This window comes from Ictidomys tridecemlineatus, chromosome 11 (genome assembly GCF_052094955.1).
Source record: "Ictidomys tridecemlineatus isolate mIctTri1 chromosome 11, mIctTri1.hap1, whole genome shotgun sequence".
Lineage (NCBI taxonomy): Eukaryota > Metazoa > Chordata > Mammalia > Rodentia > Sciuridae > Ictidomys > Ictidomys tridecemlineatus.
Genome location: NC_135487.1, coordinates 77,242,433 through 77,265,909, shown reverse-complemented (window position 1 = coordinate 77,265,909; position 23,477 = coordinate 77,242,433). Strand labels below are relative to the sequence as shown.

General features: G+C 43.4%; 1 protein-coding gene across 1 annotated transcript in view; it reads left to right on the top strand.

Moving 5' to 3' along the window:
• LOC110598401 (retinal-specific phospholipid-transporting ATPase ABCA4) overlaps window positions 1-23,477 on the top strand; it is a 134,908-nt gene that overhangs the window by 46,337 nt on the left and 65,094 nt on the right. The window contains 9 exon segments of the mRNA XM_078027772.1: window positions 266-382; window positions 1,412-1,421; window positions 1,424-1,608; window positions 15,616-15,821; window positions 16,155-16,225; window positions 16,228-16,324; window positions 17,641-17,863; window positions 21,085-21,306; window positions 23,015-23,219. Of these exon segments, the coding sequence (XP_077883898.1) occupies window positions 266-382; window positions 1,412-1,421; window positions 1,424-1,608; window positions 15,616-15,821; window positions 16,155-16,225; window positions 16,228-16,324; window positions 17,641-17,863; window positions 21,085-21,306; window positions 23,015-23,219 (1,336 nt within the window).

The window sequence follows — 23,477 nt, the reverse complement described above, 5'->3', positions numbered from 1 at the left end:
ATAGTTTTAATGAGGTTCTGAGAAAATGACATCAATATTATATATACCTCTGAGATACTAAGAAATTAGATTCTGTCAGTCTGGAAGGCTGAGAAATTGTCATGTCCTGGGAAATATCAATAGATTGGGGGAAAAAAAAAAACAAAAAGCATTACCATGGAAAACCTTTCCCAAACTTTAAGGGTTACAACAGGACAAGAAAGATACAACCAAAGGTCCTTTCTCACTTTTTTCTCTTCACTCTTGCCTCTTTCCCTGGTTTTAGGCCAACTCAACTTTTGAAGAACTAGCACGTCTCAGGAAGCTGGTCAAAGCCTGGGAGGAAGTAGGACCCCAGATCTGGTATTTCTTTGAAAGCAGCACACAGATGACTATGATCAGAGTAAGGATGGCTGGCACTAGAGGGTGGAGAAGGGGGAGGCAGTTTCCTTCTCACAGGAAATCACCAGTTCTGGAAGCTATTGCCAAGTGGATTCACTGACTTTAGATAGGAATTGTGTTTCTCAAGTTCTGGGGAAAACCTAAAAGGTACCACAAGACCTATGGCTTCCTGAGTTTCTTGCTTTTATGAATTCACTTGAGGGCCTCAGATTTGAATGGGCACCTCCCTAAGGGGCCAACTCTGTTACTGCAAGAATGGTTGAGTGTGTTTGTCTGACCCCATTTGTGGCTTTGCAAAGTCAAGAGACAAAGATTCCATAGTTGGGCGTGGCAACACACCTATAGTCCCAGCTACTGAACAGCTAAGGCAGAAGGATCACTGAAGACTGGGAATTTAAGGCCAGTCTGGGCAACATAGTGAGACCCTGTTTCAAAAATAAACAAACAATAGCAACCAAAAGAAAGAAAGAAAAGAAAAAGGAGTTCTATATAGCAAAGATAAAAAAAACATAACTAAAAAAACCCCATAAAAAATTAAAAAGGAAAGCTGGGTACAGTTGGGTACACACCTGTAATTCCAGCAACTCTGGAGGCAGAAGGATCACACATTTGAGGCCAGCTTCAGGGATTTGGAGAGACCCTGGGTCAGAAACAAAAAAGGGCTGGGGAGGGAGCTCAGTAGTAAAGCAACCCTGGGTTCAATCCCTAGCATCAAAATAAATAAATAATTTAAAATATTAAAGTTAAAAAGGGAAATCTATATCATTTTACATTCTCCACCTCCTATGTCTGCAGCCAACATGTGTAATCTCTCTATTGTAGGGTTCCATGTGTTTGGGGGAAAATGGGATAGAAATAGGTGTATCTTGTAAGTAATTAGAGGACAGCATCTGTTGGGTCATGGGACCTTGTAACTAGATTTTTAGGGAGCCTTACAGTCTCCATCCCAAATCATTAAAATTTAGAAGTGATGTAAGAACAAGTCCAAATATCCTACAGAATTTCTATGACTGTATTTGTTCTTCCCAAGGACACCCTGGAAACCCAACTGTAAAAGACTTTTTGAATAGACATGTTGATGAAGAAGGTATCACTGCTGAGGTCCTGCTGAACTTCCTCTATAAGGGTCCTCCAGAGAATCGGGCTGATGGCATGACCAACTTTGACTGGAGAGACATATTTAATATCACTGACCGTTCCCTCCGCCTGGTTAATCAGCACCTGGAGGTAAGTGAAGCAGGCCACCTGAGGGGCTCAGTGGGACCCTTGAAGACAGCCCTATGAGTGGAGCCAGAGGTCCCTTAACCAGTCAAGTGGTCTTGGGTTTAAGCTTTCATTTTCCTTAGTGAAGAAAAGAGAATTCTCATGGTCCAACAGATGCTGACCTCTATCTAATACCTTCTCCACACTTACAAAGATTTCCTTTTCACATCTCCTGCTTCCTGAGTGCTCTGTGACTCCTTGACTGGCTCTTCCTCCCTTGTATCTATCCTGTATCTGTCCTGTCTACCATGGCTGCACTGACCATCTATTGACCAGGGTCCACCAAACCTGAAGTCCTAGGCTAGCTGCTTGCTGGCAGCTTCTTCCCCACCATTCTACAAGCATATGAGACTCAAGAAGTTAAAGAAACAAACTCATCTCCCTCCCTATCAAACCTATCCTTCTGCATTTCCTGTCCTGATTAGCATCATCAACATTTGCTCAAATTCTCAAGCTCAGTATTTTAGAATCACACTTAATTTTCTTCCTTCTTCATCTCCATCTGAGAGCAGTCTTTTCTTGAGTGTTACTCCATGCTGAACACTGTGCTTCATGCTTTTGCCTATAGTAGCCTCCTAGAATCTTCACGGCTCTATAAAGTGCCCTGCATTATCACTTCCAGTTTACAGATGCAGAAGCTGAAGGCTAAGGGTGTTGAATAAGATCCCAAAGCTTTTAGGAGTGTGGAGCAGAATCCAAATCTGATTATGCCTAAGTTTTGTCTCCTCCACCTTCTAAATATCTCTCAATTCTGTCTCTATTTGCTGAGATCTCTGAGGATTAGAAGCCTCGTCATCTCTGTGCTATCTGGTGCCTGCCCTGGACTCCAAGTCGTGTCTCTGCTGGCTCAAGCATTTCTTCACACTGACACCAGAGCTACATTCCAGATGCACATCTGCCTGCATCACTCCCTCATTTAAAATCTTAATGACGCAATTCCCAAAGCACTTGGCCAGTGCCTCTCCATTGGAGGTAGCTCAGCTTCTGGCAGTCCTCCATGGTCATCCTTACACCAAAAATTCCACAGAAAGAGGAAATGGCTTCCCCATAGCACAAACAGTACCCAGAGAACTCCCCTCCTGGCCAGGTTCCCATAACTATCCCTGTCCCCCCAAGGTGTGCATACTCTGAGTGGGAGGCTTGGGTCATATGTCCACCATGGGGAGCATTACTAAGAACAGGATTACCATGAACTGGGGGAGGGTGTTTCCCCAAAAAGAAAAATCATAAGATAGAAAAACTGCTAAAACTAATAAAACCTGAAGTAACCTCTTCCCCTTTCCCCATCCACTCATTCATTCTTTCAGACTCAATCCTCAAATATCTCTTCTGCTTTAGGCTTAGTCATTACTCCTCTTTCGTTTACTCTGTGGCTCTGTCTTCACACTTTTAAGACCCCTGTGCAAGTTAAATTATAGTTGTCAGTGTGTCTGTCTCTGGATGAACAGTGAGACTGGGTTTACTGATGGTCAGGGAGCATATCTTAGTCATTTTCAAATTCTCAGCTTCACATCTCCTGGGAATATCTCCATCTCATTGCCACCAATGAGCTCTGGGGCCTGGTGTCATCTAAAACCACCAGAAGACAGACGTCCTAAGCCATAAAGGAGGAAATGAACTGAGAGTCTCTGGAACCAGCAACCCTCCTATCTCAGATGTGTGGGTCCTGAGGCAGACTGCCTAGTGAGGAGGAACCTGGCTGTGCTTTCCTGGGTGCCCTGGAGGACTCCCTGCTGCCCTGCAGCCACTAAGAGTTCCCTAGGGATATGATCCTCCCTCTCCATGACCCTGGAAGTGTTAGCACACACTTCATAGGTGACTTCTCACAAGGTGCCAAGCATGACAACAGCAGCATCCAAGTTCAGGGAATTACAAAGCCATTCTCAAGTTGTCTGAAAACAAGAGTGACCTTGAGCGCTTTTCATAAAACACTTTCCTGGGCACCAGCCTAGACTGACTGACTCAGAATGCCCTGGGAAGAGGCCTGCTAATCTCTATATTTACAGAACTATTAGATCTGTGGGGTCGTGGTGATCAATTGACATCACTCTCCTCTCAAAGTGCCTCTACCTGCTAAGCCCACACCCCTGGCCAGGCCCACCACCATTCACAAACTGCTATGATCCAGGCAGAACTGAACAGGGGTCTCCATTCCTTTATTCTTGTAGAATAGAGTTCAGTGGTTTTCACGATGTTTTCATGAGGTCCTATCAATAAATACATCTTAACTTTATTTGACTTAACTTATTTGTATGTTGACGGATTGCTTAAAAAAAAAACAGGTAGCTTGTACTTAATGTAGCACCAGGCATTCAACAAATACTTAATAAATATTAATTACTTAAATAGTTAACAATTCAGTCTCCAGACCTTAAGTCTGCCTGGGCTCAAATTTTTGCCTCAGGTTCCATCTCTATAAAATAGGGATATTAATAGTACTTACTGAGCAGACTTGTTTTGAGAATTAAAAGAGCTAATGGAGGCAAAGCCTGTCATATAATAAGTAATTAAGAAGTATTAAGTTTTAAACAAGATACAATCAGACAGACCTCATCTAAATTCCACAAATGGTGTTCCTCTAGAGATCATGAAACTGTTAATCACATTCTGCCACCAGGACATTCTCAGGGCCTCTGAGTAAAGGCCACCTGGTCATAGGTCAGTGGCCTCCCCCAGGGATTCTTCAGAGGGAATTTGATGGTGGAAGAACTCCAGCAGGTATGATAATGTGGTTTCTGATCTTTCTGACCTTAGAGGTGGGGAGGAGGAAAGTGAGGTGGTAAGGAACTAAAAAGACAAGATAGTTGGGTGAAGAAGCAAAAAGTCACTGTGATCTGCCCAGGATGGCTCTGCTTCTGTTCTTATGTTTTGGAAAGTCTGGAGGAACTTGGCAGTCCCTCTACCCCTACCCTGAGTATCCCTCAGTAGCAGACAGGCCATGGAAATCCTTCCCTGGTGACTCTGAAGGTCTCTCCAGGACAGGGAAGCAAGTGTGTCACTGCATAGGTGGATTAAGGCTGGCCTGGGACTCTCTTTTTTTAGTAACAGAGCTTGTACTAAAGAAAACTAAACACTTCTTCCTATTCCAGTGTCTGTGCCTGTATCCCTGACTATTCCAAAAAAGAAAAATAAAATATCTTTTTAAGAAAAATTAAGCAAGTGTACTCTTGAAAATGATGTCACTCAAATCAAGGTGACACTTGATTGTGATATTGAACAGTAATAGAAACTTGGAGAACCAAGCTCAAATCTTTAAGCCTTTTGTCATTATAGAAAGTGAGAGTGATTGAATACTTTTCAGTTGCTAGAAGGGCTAAAATCCCTTCCTTCTTAAGGTGAGGCCCTACTTACTGAACATCCCATGAGAGTGTCTGATTCTCCTGAATCTGCCTTGCATGTTTGGAGACTGTCTGTGGGACCTTCTTACCTGTGAGGACAAATGCCCAGGATTTCTGCTTCTCGTTATATCACTCAGAGAAAGCCACTTTCTTCCTCTGATGCTCAACTTTTTTCTCTGTAAAAATCCCAGTAACAACACAAGGGACCTCCTAAGGTTGTTGTTGAGGACAGATTGAGAGCAGGGCCCAAGGTGCTTACACATCCACACCATGTATGAGCCAGGCATGTGAGGAAATGCCCTCCACTCAGGTTCCTCATCTGTCAAATGGGGTGGCAGTGCCCTCCTTCATGGTGGCCCTGGGGATGAAATGAGAATGTGCAGGGTCATAGAGGGACATCCACTCACGGCAGCCATTGCCATGAACCACATGGATGTCCACCCTGAACCATGGACCAAGTGGGGAATATGCTTTTTTTCCCCTCAGATTCAAAACTTTGCATAAACATTAACCAGGGACTGTTGAGCTTCTCTTCATATTAACCTTAGTGAGTTGGTCTGGAGTTAGGCTGTCCGACCTTTTCTGTAGGGAAAGGAGGATGGCTATGGGCCCCCTTCTGGATTTCTGAGTCTGGAATTTTTCTCATCCTCTGACCATCTCTCCCTATAAGGGCTTCTACAATTTCATTTATCCCATATCTGTCTTTTTATGGTCTTTGCTCTTCACAGAGAAAAGTAAAGAAGGAAGAAAGGAAGGAAGGAAGGGAACTTGTGTAGGTAAATATTTTAAATATTTATGAAATGTTTATTTTAAATATTTGTGAATTATTTGCATATTTTAAATAATTATGAATCCATAATTCATATGTGACTTTCACATATAATTTGCTTCGGGAGAAAAGCACGATTAGAAAAAAAATGACAAATTATTCCTCTTGGTTACCCTTTAGTTAAAACAAACATATAAACTCCCCTTTTATTTGTTTTTTTAGAAATTAAAAAAAGAAAGGTGAGTCCAGGCACAGATAAAATGCTATTTAGAGTTCACAGTGGATTTTAATTTCATAGTATATTTGATTTTGAGGTCTTATATTTCACATCAGGAAGCTAAATTCAGCCAAATTTTAATATGAAAATACCTCTGATCAAGGCATAAAATTGTACTCTAACCAGTAACTATTACCTTTCTCTACATCTTAAGAAAACATGCTTTCCTTAACTGCTTTTCCTCGGTCGGTCGTCCACACAGTTAACATGTGTGCCTAACTTTTCATTATCTGCATGATAATTATCTTGTTGAATTATCAGTAGCCAGATTTTTGGACTCTTTTTCCTCTAAACCTTGCATACTCTTGGCCACATGCCACCACCACCCAACTAGAATGTTCTCAGGGAACATATTTTCCAGGCTAGCTTTAAAAAAAAAAAAAATCAAATAGGATTAAGAAGATAAAGCTGCTGATCATGTAATGCCCTTTAGAGTCAGATATGCAGATATTTGTGGATTATCTATCCTGCTGCTTTCTTCTGTGAATTCACTGTCTCCAGATAAGCTTTGGGAAGCTAGAGAGAAATGGAGGAGAGTGAGGCAGAATACAGCAGTCTACATTAAAAGAGAATATTACTTTAAGGGCAGTGATCTAGATCCTAAGCCACTCATCCGCAACAACCTTGTTTTTGTGCCTCTTCAGTCCCTCAGAAACAGAACTGAGCTAAGGAAGGAAAATGCAGGCGAGGGTTGGGGATAGGATGAGGGTGGCAGGGAGAGGTTGTGGGCCAAAGGAAGGGACTTACCTGGAAGCTTCTATGACTTAAGATGATGTTGAGCACTTTCACATGTCATCTCAGGCAACACTCCTAACTGTCTCATAGGCACAATTGCTGTATTTTATAGAATTAAAAACAGAGCCTCAAGGGTGTCTGACTGTCTAATATACCACAGCAGATGCTGGTGGATCCAAAATTCTGAATATTTCTGTCTGACTTTGATGAAAATATCCTTTCCCCTGTAATGTGCAAGGCACATTATTACAGACACAGGACTCATTGTTTGGGTCAATTATATAATGAGTCCAATGAAGATGGCAATTATTTTGTAATATTTAGGACAATAGGCAGAGTACAGGAGTTCTCTGAGTACTCTGAGTAGGTCTATTCTGCTTAAAAAATAGCTATATGAGAGGAGCAATGAGAAAAGGCTTGAGTTCATTCTTCTGTTGTGCACTTGCATGTGTTGGATATGATACATCTGAATAAATACTGTCAATCCCTGACTCCCCAGAAACTCCCATTCTTCTGGGAGAGACAAACATGTCGTCCAACAATACCATAGTAGAGCTGTGTCACAGAACGGGCAGAACAATAATTCAACCTGACGGAGTAGAGATATGTTGTGCAAATCCAAATTCAAGACATCACCCTCTGACTACTGTCAGTTCTTCATCCAAGTGATTCCTCCTTCCTCTCCCTCTTTATATCTGACCTCTAAACAGGCCTCTCGCTCTTTCTGTTCAGCTCCCACATTGCCTCTAGAGACATCTTTCTAAAGCCCAAGCACGCAGTGACATATGGCCTACCACCCCTCATTGACTCCTCATTGCTGTATAGATGAAGTTCTTCCCAATCTAGCCCCTTCAGAACTCTTCCATGGTCTATGGGGCTGCCCCAAAGCTCCTGCCTTGAATAGCTGCATGTTTCCTTCCTTGCTTCCCTCGACTACCTGGTCAACACTCACATCCCAATCCAGGACTCAGATTCTCTCCACAGGAGCCTTGAATGTTATTTGCTCATATGCTTTTTTCTTTTTTCCTAATTTTTTTTTTAAAATTAGTTATAGGTGGACGCAAGATCTTTATTTTATTTTTTTAAAGTGGTACTGAGGATCAAACCCAGTGCCTCATGCATGCTAGGCGAGTGCTCTACCTCTGAGCCACAACCCCAGCCCTGTTCATATGCTTCTTTACTTCATTGACCTGATCTCCTCAAAGTGCTGAAGCTGGTTTTCTTTTTGCCTTTGCCTGCTTATCTGAGTGGAGCTACACTGACTTAAAGTAGACAGTCCTCAATGCCAGACGAAAACTGAAAATAACATTTGTGCTGGACCTTAAAGATTGGTTTTGCCAGTTGACTAGGGACAACATTACTGTTCCGTTTCCTTCAAAAAGGATGATAACCAGAGCTGCAGTTCAATAGTGCCATTGGTGTGGTGGAACTGAATATTTGTGACTAGAATGTCACAAAAGATTGGTCAGGGCCCAGTCCTGTTGATTGTCAAATATTTCCAATATAGTAGCACCTACCCACCTCTGGAGCTGTTGGAATGACTGAACTAGAAACTTTGAGAGCTAATGTTCCCTGCAGTTGTCAGCCCTGAATTGCTGTCTTCCTTTGGACCCAGCTAGATGCAAGCATGACCTGGTGTCTTTGCCCATCGTGAGTCCTTGTACTCCAGCTTGGCCTTTTCATTTGTTTCATTATTGTATTTATTTGTTTTGGAAACAGACTTTTTCAATGTGCATTTCCTGTCCCTTTGTTTCCCAGTCGTGCGTTTCCTTGCTCTCTGGGGGGGAATGTTTCAGATCTCTGCTGACTGTGCCCAAAACGCATGATAAAATTTATTGCAGCGCCTTTGGCCTCTAACTCGCCATCCCCAACCAACCCAAACAGCCGAAACTCTTTTTATTCAGTGGCTTTTTCCATGTAGTGGGAAATAAATCTTGACTGTTAGAGTTTAGATCTGCCAGGAAATTCATTCTGGGATGTTTGCCCACATCCACTGGCATTTTCCAAAAGGAACCCCAGGTGTCTGCATTAACACCAGCAGGACCACTTGAGGCCTCCAATGGCATTTGTCAGCTGCTTTGTTCTCCTCCTGAGCTTTTAAGATGTGAGGAGCAGTCAACATCCCTAAGGGTCCAGTGCCTCCCTTATCTCTGAAGTCCTCACCCCTGACGTGTCTGGGGTGTAGTAGTCAAAATATGACTGCTTATGCTACAGCATCAGCACGGGTGCCAGCCCCCTTTGATTATCAAGTTCAAACAAAAAGAAACTTTTTTTTGCCTTTCTTTGCTTCCACTGGACGTTGTTCCCCCACCTAATAGATAATTTCATGGATCTGTTACTTAATGTTTAAATTCAAGACAGAGAGGTCACAGTTGAAGAAGGAAGCCTGCTGTTCCCGGGGCTTCTCCTCCAAAGGGTGTTTGATTTAGCTGTATCAACAAATGACTGCATTCTCTAGAGGTTGTGAACACAGCTGCCTGCGCTGGAGAGAGTTCGGACCTCTTCCTTCCGCCAGGGTGAACTCTGCTTCCTGGTGAGTGCCGGCAAAACAACCAAAAAGGGACCACGGACTTGTGTAGACTTCAAAGGGTGGTGGCCCTGCCACCTGGCTTTGGCTATAGCAGTTGGGAACTGAAGGCGACCAGGAAACCCCTTTTCATGCTTGACTGCTGTTTCCTTGGCTGTCAGAGGCCATTATAATGGTTTTTATTGAGATTCTGAAGTCGGCTGTAACATTTGTCTCGAGTCTGCCTCAGAAGCCACAAGATACTGACTTTCTGTTCATGGAAGAGGTCCTTTGAATTCTTTTCCCAATGGTGGTGCTGGATATGTGTGGAGCCCTTATACTACCCATTTTATCTACCTGTATTCTTCCCTCACATTCATGATAGCACAGTTTCTCTCTGTGTAGGTCCAGATAGTTTCTATGAATACCATGGCCTCCATCTCATTAGAACCCACCCTGTTGTGACTGACTAGCCAGGCAGACCAGACCAAATATATCAAAATGGAGGCCCTTTGCTAAGGGTTTAACCAGTTAGCTCTGCCTTCCTAACATACTCATGCACATACTTTACTAATATACATGCCCGTTAGCCAAGATTTTAACTTTGGGGATCAGTGCAAGTATCCATAAGGAATGAGGTCACTTGCCGTGAGGCAGGTGGCCTCCCTATGGGAATGCAAGGCTCCATCATGAGTCATACCCCCAGAGGAAGACCTGGGGACCTCTGACTCATGTGCAGGGCATTTTCTACAATCACTCTGCCTTGACCTCAAGATTTGATGAAGAGGACAGTCTGGATTTGCTTTGTAATCCCTTCATCTGTGCAGATTTGTCTGAATTTCACTGAGTGGCTAATGAGCAGCCAATGAACTCCAGGTTAGGACCCAGCACCCCTCCACTCCCATGCTCAGGTGGGACAGGGGCTTTGGCTTCTGTCCATAGCATTATTCTGACCAGATGAAGTGCTGTGTGTGAGTCCCAGACAGATTATTTAAAGAAAACATCTGCCTTCCTCCCTGATGAACAGCTGTCATGAAGGAAAAGTAATTTGGCAGGGGCTTAAAAAGTCACTTGACACTGTTGACGTTCAAGATATTTTACAAAAACAACAAGAAAATTGGTATTTATTAAGGCATTGATTCATGAGACAGTTGAGTATACTGTAATGGTTAAAAGCAGACTTTATCCAGAGGAAGCTTATCTCATTGTGCCCCATAAGTGAACTTGGAGTGATCTTGGCAGCTGACCTCAGAAGGTTGTTAGGGTGAATGGGTTAATCTGAGTGAAGTCCTTGGACCATGCCCAGCACAAAGCAAGACTTCAGTCACCATTTTCTTTCTTTCCCTGTTTATTCCCCTCCCCCGCCCCGTAGAGTTGGGGATCCAGGGCCCAGTCCTAGTAGGCAAACAGTCTACCACTGCTACACTCCAGGGCAGTGTGGCCTTTATATTCTTACAGCATGGTGCTTGCTAAGCCCTTCACAAACACTATCTCATATGGTCCTTAGAAGAAACCTCTGAGGTCAGACACAACTCAGATTTACAGCGAGGGAGGCAGAGGCCACGCAGTCAGGAAACACCATGCTCTGACATTTTCCAAGATGAGGAAGATGGAAATGGGTCAGATGTTTCAGGGTGGAAATGAGTATTTGAGAAATTTCTAAGTTGTTTGTGTTCAGAGAGTATCAGGGCATCCGTCTAGGGGAACACATCAGGATCTGACTGTGAATCAGCTGCTTGATCAGCTGGCCCAAGTGGAGCCCATGTCATCATGGGAGTCAAGAAAGTCACTGAAAGCATCAGTCACTTATTCTAGTGTAGCTTTTACCTTCAGACTCATAAGTTCAAAGAGAATAGACTAGATAGTTCTGAATGTCACCTTATTAAAAATGCATGTGTTTATATTGTTTTTTTTAAATTTTAAGGGTGATACTCTCATTAAGGTCAAAGCAAAAATTCACTTTTTGAATTTCTGCTAGTTTGTTATGTAATTCTTGGGTGCACAGAATATTGTTCAAAATAGTAATATGGCTACACTCCTTAAGCATTCAGGACTTATAAATTTAAATCAACTCAATTTAGTAAGTGCTTATTAAGTCCCTGTCATGAGAACAACGCTTCCAGAAACCATGATTAATAAGATATGGTGTTTGTCTTTCTTCGTCTGGCTTATTTCTCTTACTATATTTGCAGTTGTAAACTTGAAAAACAAATAAAATGAGACTGTGTTATCACATCTTGAAGAACTTAGTATCTCTAGAGCTATGATGACAATATAGCAAACAGCAGCCCTATGTGCTATTTAAATTAATTTAAATTAAAAATGTAGTGCTTCTGATGCACTAGCCATATTTCAAGTACCCAATAGTCACATGTGGTTACCGGCTACCATACTGGACAGGGCAGAGACAGAACAATCCTATCATTACAGAAAATTCTGCCAGACAGTGCAAGAAGATGCACTAGGGCAAGAGATATTGTTCGGGAATATTGTGCCCCAACTTTGTGGTTGGACTATGGCTGGCTCTTAAAGGAATATGAAGGCTGTGTATGTTGGTGCATATCTGTAATCTGAACAAACAGAAGGCAGAGGCAGGAGGATCTCAAGTACGAGGCCAGGTTCAACAACTTAGTGAGACCCTGTCTCAAAATTAAAAATGAAAAGGGCTAATGATGTAGATTGGTGGTAAAATATCCCTGGGTTAATTACCTGTATGAAAGAGAGAGAGAGAGAGAGAGAGAGAGAGAGAGAGAGAGAGAGAGAGAGAGAGAGAGAGAGAGAAATGAAGGGAAACAGCACCACACTGCAGGCTCAGCATGTAAAGACATAGATACAGATTCTGCTCCTCACCTACGCTGACCTCAGGCAGAGCCTTTGCTCCTCTGGTCCCAAGTTGGTTGGTTGTTTTGGTCCCCCCCCCCCCCCAGGAAAGTAAGGCTATCAGACCACAGCCCTCTCAGACTGTCCAAATGCCTTGTGATGCTATGTGAATTGGTAGAATATTCTGTGTGTGTGTGTGTGTGTGTGTGTGTGTGTGTGTATGTGTGTCTGTCTGAGACACACCATGAAGTGCATAAAGAATTTTTATCTCCCAATATAATTTTGTTTTTCATTTTTCAGATTGACTCTAATTGCCAATATTGTGTATATGCAATTATTTTTTATTGAAACATAATATTTGTATATCTTTAATACAATGCATATGTACAAAGCAGAACAATCAAGTCAGAGTAATAAGTATTTCTATTTCTTCAACCAATAATCATTTTTATGTGCTGGTAATTTCATACTCTTTTGTTCTAGTCATGTTGAAATGTATTTAGATTGATTTAGCCAATAGTTAGTTACCCTAAGATGCTAAAGAAGAGCCAGAAGTGATTCTTCCACTCTCCCTGTTTTGGTTGGAGCCTCTCATTGAACTTTTCCTTCCAGTCTCTAATGACCACTGTCTACTGTGTTCTTCTACAAGGTTGACTTCATCAGTTTCCACAAGTGAGTGAGCAGATATGGTATCTGTCTTTCTGTGTCTGGCTTATTTCTCTATCTATATTTGCAGTTGAAAAACAGATAAAATGAGACTGTATTATCACTCATCTTTGTAGAAAGTTGTGGTCTTCCTAAAGCAAACTTAAATGTGTGTTTTGTTAATGTGTTCAAGCAGTTCAGTTCTGAAGCCTTCTTGCCCAAGTGGCCAGTCCTATCCACCCACAGCTGTGCTATTATAGTTAGTACTGACAGATGACCCTGGGGCAGGCCTTGGGTAGCTGTGGTGAGAGTCTATGTATTAGATCCCCTTCCCCCCAAGAAAACTGAACATTACATTATTTATGTCCTGAAGAATTGAACATTTATTGAGAACCTTTGGCATACGATGCACTTAAGTCTTTCATTTCATTTAAGGACTGGCCAGTATTTCTAGGCAAGAAATGCCTGTTTTCAAGAGAATGGCTGATGAAAACCCTGAATTTCCTGTATCTCTATGATGTGTAGAATTTCTTAAGGAAGTACCAATTCCATCTCTTTTTAAAATTATTACCTTCTTAAGCCTTGGCCCCATAGATGTTCTCAGTGTGTTTCTACCTGTGACAACTGGAAGCCAGTTTCCTTTCTTTTTTATCTAGAATACTGAGAACTTTATCTGGAACCTACTCTCAGGCTGTGGAGCCTGGGGCAGGACAGTTCATTACCAGAGACCCAAGGAGGGTGGGTTTGCAACAGCTGCGTGTTCCCAGACAGCCCCTCAGAAATCAGAGGCTTCTGAGCCGGGCGTGTTGGCACACACCTATAATTCCAGCAACTTGGGAAGCTGAAGCAGGAGGATCATAAGTTCAAAGCCAACCTCAGCAACTTAGTGAAACTCTAAATAAATTATACAAAGGGGCTGAGGATGTGACTCAGTGGTTAAGCACCACTGGGTTCAATCCCAGGTACCAAACAAAATCTGGCTATGTTTCTCCTGTCTCCATTTAACATTTGTGGAACCAAATGAATTGGAATTTGATGTTTATTCTACCATCTGGGGGGAACTTGGCCTCTTAGAGCCTAGGTTGCCTGGGCTACAAAGTAAGGTTAAGCAATGCTGGCTGCTCTGTCTCCTCTAAAGACCCCTGTGAGCATGTGGAAGGGCTGGAGCCACATGTCCCTGGACCTGTGGACTGGGGGTCTTCCTGCAGCTCCTAGTGCCTGGGGAGAAACTCAGCCAGAGATGGAAAGTGGGGAGAGAACCCAGGCTCTGCCATTTTCTATCTGTGGGTCCTCATGCCAGTCTCTTCCTAGGCTTTAATTTCCTCTCCAGTCAAATGAGGATTCCAGCTAACGCCCCCCCCCCCGGGTTCTTTGTGGGAATTTGTTTGTTTCTTAAAGCTTGCATTGTGTCAATAGCCTTCTAACTTAGTCTTCTTGCTTCTCTCCTTGCTCCTTACAGTGATCTTGGGAACAGAATCCCATATATCATTCTTCTCCTTCAAACCCTATAGTGACTCCTTATGGTGTGCCCAGAGCTCTCCCAGAGCATTGAAAGCTCTGTGTCCCAAAAGACCCCTCAGTTGATTGGTCCCACTGCAGAGTCCCACAGGGCAAATGACCCCCCTGTTCACCACTCACCTCTGCTCACCCTGTGCTCTTCTCTGTGCCTGGCAACCATCGGGGGAGCTTTTTACAAAATGCTGATACCCTGGTCCTGCTTCTTGAGATGCTTCTTGAGATGGGTGGTAGGTGCCTTTTTAAAGCTCCCCAGTAGTCTAAGCACAGCTGAAGAGGGAACCCCCTGCTCTATTCTAATCAGCCTTCCCTGATTCCTTCCATAGACTTAGCCCCTCTCCCCAGTATGTTTGAGTTTCTTTCAGGAGGAGATTATATCACCTTGTCTTCCTGGAACCAAGCAGGCTCTGGCACATGGCATACTCTCAGTAAGAAATTCATCAAGACAAGGCCATCTAGGGGCTGGGATTGTGGCTCAGGGGTAGAGTGCTCACCTGGCAAGTCTGGGGCCATCAGTTTGATCCTCAGCACCACATAAAAATAAATAAAGGTATTGTGTTCATCTATAACCAAACATAAATAAAGAAGTATTTTTTAAAAAAGACAAAGCCAGCCGATCTTTTATGAGTTCTAAGAAAAAATTATGGATACTAGCACCCAAGAGTATTTTAGGAACAAATTGTAAGGAAAATAAACAGATGCCAGTATAATAAAAATGCTTTATCAAGTCTGTACAAGTGGGCAATCCCTCATATTCAAACTCAAAGAAATTCTTAGTTTTGCTCTTTTGTGGATACTTTTTTGTTTCCCTGTCTTCCAGGGGGAGAAAAGAGACATATAAGGGAGACTCCTCTGTTAGCATTTCTTTTCATTAAGCTGCAATTGGAAATGATTTCTCAGGTGAAATCACTTTGACTGTCCTTTCTTTCTTCCTCCCTGTTCATCTCTTAGCTGTCTACACTGTGTGTTTGGAGAGAGTTGGGAAGGTTCAATACTTAGAATGTTCCTTTCTCTCTCTCTCTCTCTCTCTCTCTCTCTCTCTCTCTCTCTCTCTCTCTCACACTCTTTTATCATCAAGCTTGATCTTCTGAGTAGCTGTGTGCACCATGACTCTACTCCCTCACCTACCCATGCTGAGGAATGAGAGCCATATTTTTGTCATTCTGAAGACTTGCATATTTGGAGCCCCTGGAGCCCCTACTCTAGACACACTGAGAAATTAACACCAGACCCAGAGTTAATAGTTTATAGTTTATAGGTCTCTTTGCCTTTGACTCACCTCCTGTGGCAGCAGCTTATCCTCTGTCTTTTGAGTCTCTGTAGCTGATGCTCCTCAAAGTCCCTTGGCTTTTGTGATTATCTGCAGTGCCTGGTCCTGGATAAGTTTGAAAGCTATGATGATGAAATTCAGATCACCCAAAGAGCCCTCTCCCTGCTGGAGGAAAACAGATTCTGGGCTGCTGTGGTATTCCCTGACATGTATCCCTGGACCAGCTCCCTACCACCCCATGTGAAGTACAAGATCCCGATGGATATAGATGTGGTGGAGAAAACCAATAAGATCAAAGACAGGTGACATTTCAGGCAGGGCTCAGTGGGTTCCTTCAAAGTCAGTGGGATTGAGGCTGGACTCAGTCTACAAATCAATAAAATTAAGTTACATAAGAGGAAATAAGATTTTTTAATGGCTCAAAGTAGAGTAACAAAAGTGATTACAGAGTCTTACTGTGGCTCACAGTCAGCTTTGAAATTTAAACTGTGACCTAGAAAGCAAAACTGAATACTTTGGGAATATTTAGGAGAAAGATTTTCAGAGAGTGAGTCCTAAATCACTTGTGCATGGGGAGTGGGTAAGCTGCCCATTCCCAGTCACATCCTCTGTTCCTCTCCCCTGTGTCTTCTTAGGTACTGGGATTCTGGCACCAGGGCATATCTTGTGGATGATTTCCAGTACATCTGGGGAGGCTCTGCCTATCTGCGGACATGGTTGAGCAGGGGATCACAAGCAGTCAGGCCCAGGTGGAAGTCAGAGTCTATCTCTAGCAGATGCCTTACCCCTGCTTCGTAGATGACTCGTGAGTCCCAGGCGGCCCATCCTCCTCCTTGAAAAGCTAGTGGGTTCTAGGGTTGGGTGGGTGCTCTCAAGGATTCAGTGTCTCCAGAGAGAACCCTGGGGACTGGGATCACATTAAAGAAAATGGAGCTATGACTGAGCTGGCCCCCCAGCTCCAGGCAGGGGCAAAGGAGAAAGTGAAGTGGCAGGGAATAGGGAAAGAGCTGGTGTTGGAAGTGCAAACGAGAAGGTGAAACTTAAAGCCTTGGAAGTGAGTTTGGGGAAGGGGATATGAAGGCTATCTAAATTTCCCACCACCTAGTATGCTTGGTATGTAGAAGGGTTCTGGTCAGAGTGTTTGCCCACTGATTGCCAAATCAGCAGATTTGCATTCTGCATGGCAAGGAGGTCTGGATCCTAGGAGCCTCAGAATAATGCAGCCGTTTCCCTAATTAACATTCCCATGAGGTATGCTTAATGAAAAGATGGAGGAATGCATTGGATGGGCTGGTCTCCTCTCCTGGCCCCCTCATCCCCAGGCCTGTCATATCTATACTGTTTTGCTGAACATAGAATTGGAAGGTGGTAGAGAGCAAGAAAAAGCTGGAGAGGAGATGGGAGGACACATTGATCCTGGCAGATGAGGTCAGAAACATTTACAGGACAATAGTACAGAACTACAGTTGGTTTATGGATTCAACTCCAAGGGTTTGGGGGGAGATTGGGAAGTTCACCAGAGTGGATGTGTGTGTCTGAGGGGTTCAGGAAGGAGAGAAGCCTGAAGAAAGGAAGAGTCAAACTGCCAGCTAGAGAAACTGTAAAACAAAGCCAAGTATGGAACACAGGAAGCCCTCTCTCAACACTCTAGTTCAATCAGTTCTCCAGCCTCAGCTCTGTGGAAAACCAGTGAGATAACAGAGGCTGTTCTGCAGTTAGTGTGGGTTTGGACAAAAGGCAGAGATAGGAAGTAAAGCCAAGGGCAAAAGCGTGGGTCCACTTTTAGGATAAGAAAGGGAAGTGGGTGGGTATGGGATGACATTGGGTTTGGGGTCATTCAGTATGGGAGAGTCCTCTGGTGGCCATGGTAAATAATGTGATTTATCTACCAATTTACCTGCAGACTATTTATCTATCTAAGCTATCCAGAAAACCACTATCTTGCTCTATAGAGAAAATAATGTTTCAGGGCAAAATGGAATGTATTAAAGGATCCAGCCCACTGAATGCCCAATGGAGATTTTTTCTTCTTTCTTTTTCTTCTATTCTTTCAAAAGTATTTACTCTATCTCCATCAGATACAGGACACTCTATTATTCTGCCTCTCTCCTCTTCCTTTAGTTTTATGATCATCCTGAACCGCTGTTTCCCTGTCTTCGTGGTGCTGGCATGGATCTACTCCGTCTCCATGACTGTAAAGGGCATCGTTTTGAAAAAGGAATTGAGGCTGAAGGAGACCTTGAAAAACCAGGGTGTCTCCAATGCAGTGATTTGGTGTACCTGGTTCCTGGACAGCTTCTCTATCATGTCCATGAGCATCTTTCTCCTGATGAAATTCATCATGGTAAGCCAAATGGAAAAGGCCTAGAAATTTGTAAACAATTTTGTTCCTTACGCCTTTCCTCCTATTAATGAACTTGTGCCTATTAGTCATCTGGTTACCAAGGATAGCATGACATCCAGCTTCCCAGTCCTTTCAGGCAAGGTAGAAGATTCTCAGAGAGAGAAAGCCTCCCTCAAGGAGTGTATCATGACACCTTCCTGCCCCTGTCTACACAAGATTTTCCAGCCCCATTCCATGCCTCTCTGGAGAGGCTGCTATTAAGAGAATCCAGCACAGGATGATTATGTGTTCAAAAGGGTGTTCTCTTTGAACACATAGAATGAGTTCAGGAATTTTTTTCTGAGATTATCATTCCAACAACTGGCTATAGCTGAAAGTGAAATGCCCTTTCAGTGGTATTAGTGCAAGGGCCCTGGACTATTTATTAATCATCATCATGGCACTCATGGCTTCACAAAATTTTTTTTAAAAATGTGCTCCCTATAAAATCATCAAAACATCTCTGCTTTAAAGGATGGTATTTGGGGACTGGGGTAGTGGCTCAAAAAAAAAAAATCTTCACCATCTTGTAGTGAGTGTTCCTCTGTACTATGCAATAGTGTAGTGATCTACAGACTTGTTGAGTGTCTCCCATCCCATACTGGACCACACCTGGAATCTCCCTGATCCAAGAATGTTCCATCATATATCCCGTCCAACTAACATATCCATTTAAACAAGAATCCTGTCCATTCTCTTTATAATAAAATTCCTAAATCTCAGGGATTTTGTTTTATAGTGTTACATTGTAATCCAGTGAGCTGTGGCCTTACACAATGCTAAAGTTGAATGAAAACCAGTGCTAAGGTGGATAGAAGTCAATCTCAAACAACCTGATTCCACCTGGATGTGGTTTTAAATTTGCAAATGGGACCAGAGCACTACAGAGATGAGGGGACCAACTTGTCAGCAACTTTATTTATCTCATCCCTGGGTCTGTTTATTCCCCAGTGCCTAGATAATTTGTGTTCTCAGAACTAAAGGAGTAAGGGGCTGGGGTTGTGTCTCAGGGGAGAGTGCTCATCTAGCACTTGCAAAGCCCTGGGTTCGATGCTCAGCACCACATAAAAAAATAAATAAGTAAAATAAAGGTATATGTCCAACTACAACCAAAAAAAAAATAAATATTAAAGAAAAGAACTAAAGGAGTCAATATGTAATCATCTGACTGAATACCTGTGAGGCTTTGCCTGACTTGTTGCTAATAACTAACATGGAGATCTGCCTTCCTAAGAATGGACCATTTGGATTTCAAAGCTAGGACATGAGGTAAAGAATGGTCGTAAAGAGTTTCTAGCACAAAGGTTCCTCCTTGTGAGAATCAGAATATTAGTCCAGTGATAAGCTGAGCATTCTACACCAAAGTAGGGTTTTCTTTTGAATGACTTTCCCATCTTCCCTTGTTCCTTCCTCCCCAACTCAACAACTCAGGAAAGAAGCTGGAAGCAAGGACAATGGAAGGTTCCATTGTTATGCAAGCTGCTAGGAACAACAACATGAAACAGTGGTCATTGGTAAAAGTCAAAGCCAGTGAAATAGTAGTGTTGGCCAAATGACTTACATCCCTGGCTGAAGTCAGTGAGAAATTACACAGCCTGGGCGTTTGTGGGATTTTGCTTTGGGCTGGGACAAGAAATTGATTTCATTCTTCTAAGAACAGAAACAACTGTCCTAAAGTTCTTGTAGTCAAAAGCCGCACGTTCGGCCATAGACTTACTTTTGCATGAGATTAAAGAAAGGGCGTGGCGCTTTCTAGTGTGATGTGCAGTACTTTTGACATATAAAATCAGGGGTGTTGAGTCCTAATTTTGATTTTTATTTAGACTTCCTCAGACATTTGTTCTAATTAAGCACAGCTCTCTTCCACCTTCCTTTCTACATACACACTCCTTTTTTCAATCTCTTCCTTGAGTGCCCAATAGGCTTAAGGACATGAAGGAGAAATGGTGGCCACAGCAGTAAGAGGCACACCTGTTCCATTCAACTCTTCCATGTTCATGACAGATACTGCTGATTGGTCTCTCTTGTCTACTGAGAAGAACCCAGGGCTTCAGGGAACCACCACAAATAGACCAGAATTAATTTATGAGATGAAACCATTTGTTCATTTGTATTCCTGAGAAAAGCACAGGATCATCTATTTGTGGAGCTATATCCAAAGGGTTAAACTCCTCATAGGTTGCTAGAGTGAAGAACAGTGAAGAAAGTCTAGTACATTTAAACATCTAACCTTATAATGTGACTGGGCAGTAACTCACTTAGTGAGAGTTGCTAGTTTGCTCCTATTTTCTACATGACCAATGTGAGAGATACTGAATACTGCAAGCAAGTTCTGTGAAAAGTATTTCTATGATAATCATGAATGGGGAGGGCCCATCCACTTCCAAGTGATCTAGATTCATTACTGACATTTCACATATGTGTGTGGCAAACCTCAGATACAAGTGCAGGTGGTCCAGTGCAGGCCAGGCCCCAGAAAAATATCAAAGCTTGTTTTGAGTGGTCTTCCCACTCCCTCTCTGCCCTCATCTACTTAGTTCCTCCAGGGTGCTGTTGGTGCCTCAAGCACCCTGACCCAGGTCTTTTTCCCTTGCTGTAGGCATGTTTCTCCACACCATCCCCTTTGCACCTGGGATTTACTTACTTAACCTGTAATAATTGCCGCTAAATGATAAACTTAAGCACGTTAAAATTTTTAAGAGTTTATTTGAGCAAACAGTAATTCCTCAGTGAATCAGGGCTCCACTCAAGAGATGGGGAACAAGACATAGAAAAAGAAAATATTCGATTGGTTAAAGTCCCTAGAAAGAAGGTAGTTGACAATTTCTGATTAAGTGACCCTTATTTGGAGTTAGGATTGGTTTGCTTATGTAGGAATCCGAAACACTGGAGCCAGCTCAGCCTAATGATCTTTCAGTTAATTTTCTGTAGCACTGCCCATGACTGAGAGGCAGCCTAATGTGGCACCCCTCCCAGGGGAAATGGCATGTTTGAGATTAAGGAACTCCGAGAATAGAGGGTGAGTTGTGGAAATGTAGGCACTAAAAACAGGCACAGGGGAGAGACCCCTCCTGGGCGGAGGCTCTGTAGGCCTTGGCATCACTGCACACAGGTCACCCCTGAATGGGATGGCACCCTGGGCATGGGTGGCAATTACTGACCCAAGACCTCTTTGGTTTCAGCATGGAAGAATCCTACATTACAGCAATCCGTTCATTATCTTCCTGTTCCTGTTGACCTTCTCCACTGCCACGATCATGCAGTGCTTCCTGCTCAGCACCTTCTTCTCCAAGGCCAGCCTGGCAGCAGCCTGCAGTGGCGTCATCTACTTCACCCTCTATTTGCCGCACATCCTGTGCTTTGCCTGGCAGGACCGAATGACCACCGAGCTGAAGAAGGCTGTGGTGAGAGCCTGGGGCCCACCCTGGCATTATTGCTTCTGGAGGGTCTGTAGCAGCCCAGCCTGCTCTCTGAGGAAGTCTGCTTTACCTTTTGGCTCCAAAGAACATAAGACTAAAAGGTTAATGTAAAGCTCAAGGTGCAGGGGCAAGAGTACCAGTAATTGCCACCATGACCTCCCTAAGGGTCCCTCCTCACCAATCCTACTTGATTAATCTGCCCTAAAAGTCCATGAAAAGCCAGTTCAGCCCATGGTCCCCTTTATTTACAAGTGAGAGGAGAACCAGGTGATCATTTCACTCACCTTCCTTTTCTTAGTGTTTGAGAAAAATCAGAAAGGGGGGAGCTAAACCTTCACTGTTCAGAAAGATGTTTTCATTTTCTGAAAGGGGCTTTCCCTGCTTCAAAAGAACTTGGATCAAAGTGGTTCTACAAGTGTCTTTGACATGCTCCCCAGTGCATGCAAAATTGGTGCCGAAATGAACTCCCAGAGTCAGGCTTTCTGGCCAGGAGAGGACTCCTGAAATAGACTTTTGACTACCTATTAGTCAAGAGAGGACTACTGCCTGCCTCTGTTTAGCAGAACTTGTTCTTGCAACTCAAACTCATTTGGCTGCAGAGCTGCCAGGGCATCTGCCTTTTGTTTCTCATGTTAAATAAGCAGTTGGTTGCTGCTATATATAGCTCCCAATTTTCTAAAATGATCACAGTGTAGTGGTAGAAATCCTGCATCAGCCTGAGGGCAAAGCTGAGCTGCTTTGGTATGCAGTGGTTAGTCAGACAGTATTTTTGAGGCCAAGCCAGCATCTTGGAAATGTGGATCCATAGGGAGTTGTAGATCTGACAACTGTGTGGACAAGAGCTGGGCTTAGATTAAAAAAATAAAAATAAAAAGGTTTATGTAGACATAGAGCTGGAGAATTTCTTCTTTTTGCAGAGAGACACTCTGAAATCTTTCCAGGGTCCTCCAAACTACAGAGAGACCTCTGAGCAGAGGAAAGGGGGATACCAAATCCTTCTGCAGGTGCTTTGTCATGTCAGGGACCACCCAGGGGGACTTGGCTGGAAAACTTTAACTTCAGATTTTCTTCTGCACTTCACCTATTCAGTTGGCTTGCTCTCTTGGGAGAGAACCTAAGAAAAATTTTATCCCCAATCTGGAGATGGGAAAGGTGACAGTCCATGTAATCTGGGGGTTTTCTTACCTTTCTGACAGGCCTTAGGAGGTCCTGAGACCATTCCCTGATGGGCCCCTGGCTTTCCCGAGGAAACTGATAGTTTTGTGGGCCCTTCCAGTAGGATTCACTCAGCTCAAGTTAGCATCTTTGTTCTACCCAGAACTGTGTGCTTCTCCAAAACAGAGAGGAAAGAGGGAACAGACAGGGGAAAAGAACATGAGAGCGGTTGGTTCTGTGGTGTGTTATGCTGTGTGGCATTTCTTTGTCTCCCCATTGCACTTCAACATGACTATGTTCCATTGAACAGATGAGCATGGCCCAGTGGATATTGGGCAGGGGTCTCTGAGGCCTGAGAAGCATTCCCAAAATTCTCACCTATGGGAAAACCACCGTAACCCCTCCCTGACTGGCCTAACATTCAGACACAGTGTGAACCCTCTTTTGGCACTCCTCCCTGTATGCGGGCTTCTGGGTGCTGGTGGGTTGGGTAAAAGACCCTCTGCTTGTCTTTTCCGACCTGTTTACCCCACTGCAGAGCCTGCTGTCCCCTGTGGCTTTTGGGTTTGGCACTGAGTACCTGGTTCGCTTTGAAGAGCAAGGCCTGGGGCTGCAGTGGAACAACATTGGGAACAGTCCCGTGGAAGGGGATGGGTATAGTTTCCTGCTGTCCATGAAGATGATGCTCCTTGATGCTGCTATATATGGCTTGCTTGCCTGGTACCTTGACCAGGTGTTTCCAGGTAGGTGTCTCCCTCCCTAGGATAAAGGTGATTGTGTTCTTCAGATCCCCAGCTCTCACTCATCCATCTAGTTTAAATTTTATATCTTCTTAGATCTTTGAATTTGGGCTCTCAGAACCAGCATTTAAGACTTAAATCTAGAAGCCAAAGATATACCAGCAAATTTGGTTGGCTCTACTTTAGAAATAGATCCAGAATCTGTTTCATGTCACCACTGTCTCAGTCCAAACTTCCTTCTTCCACCATTACCTCCTACCA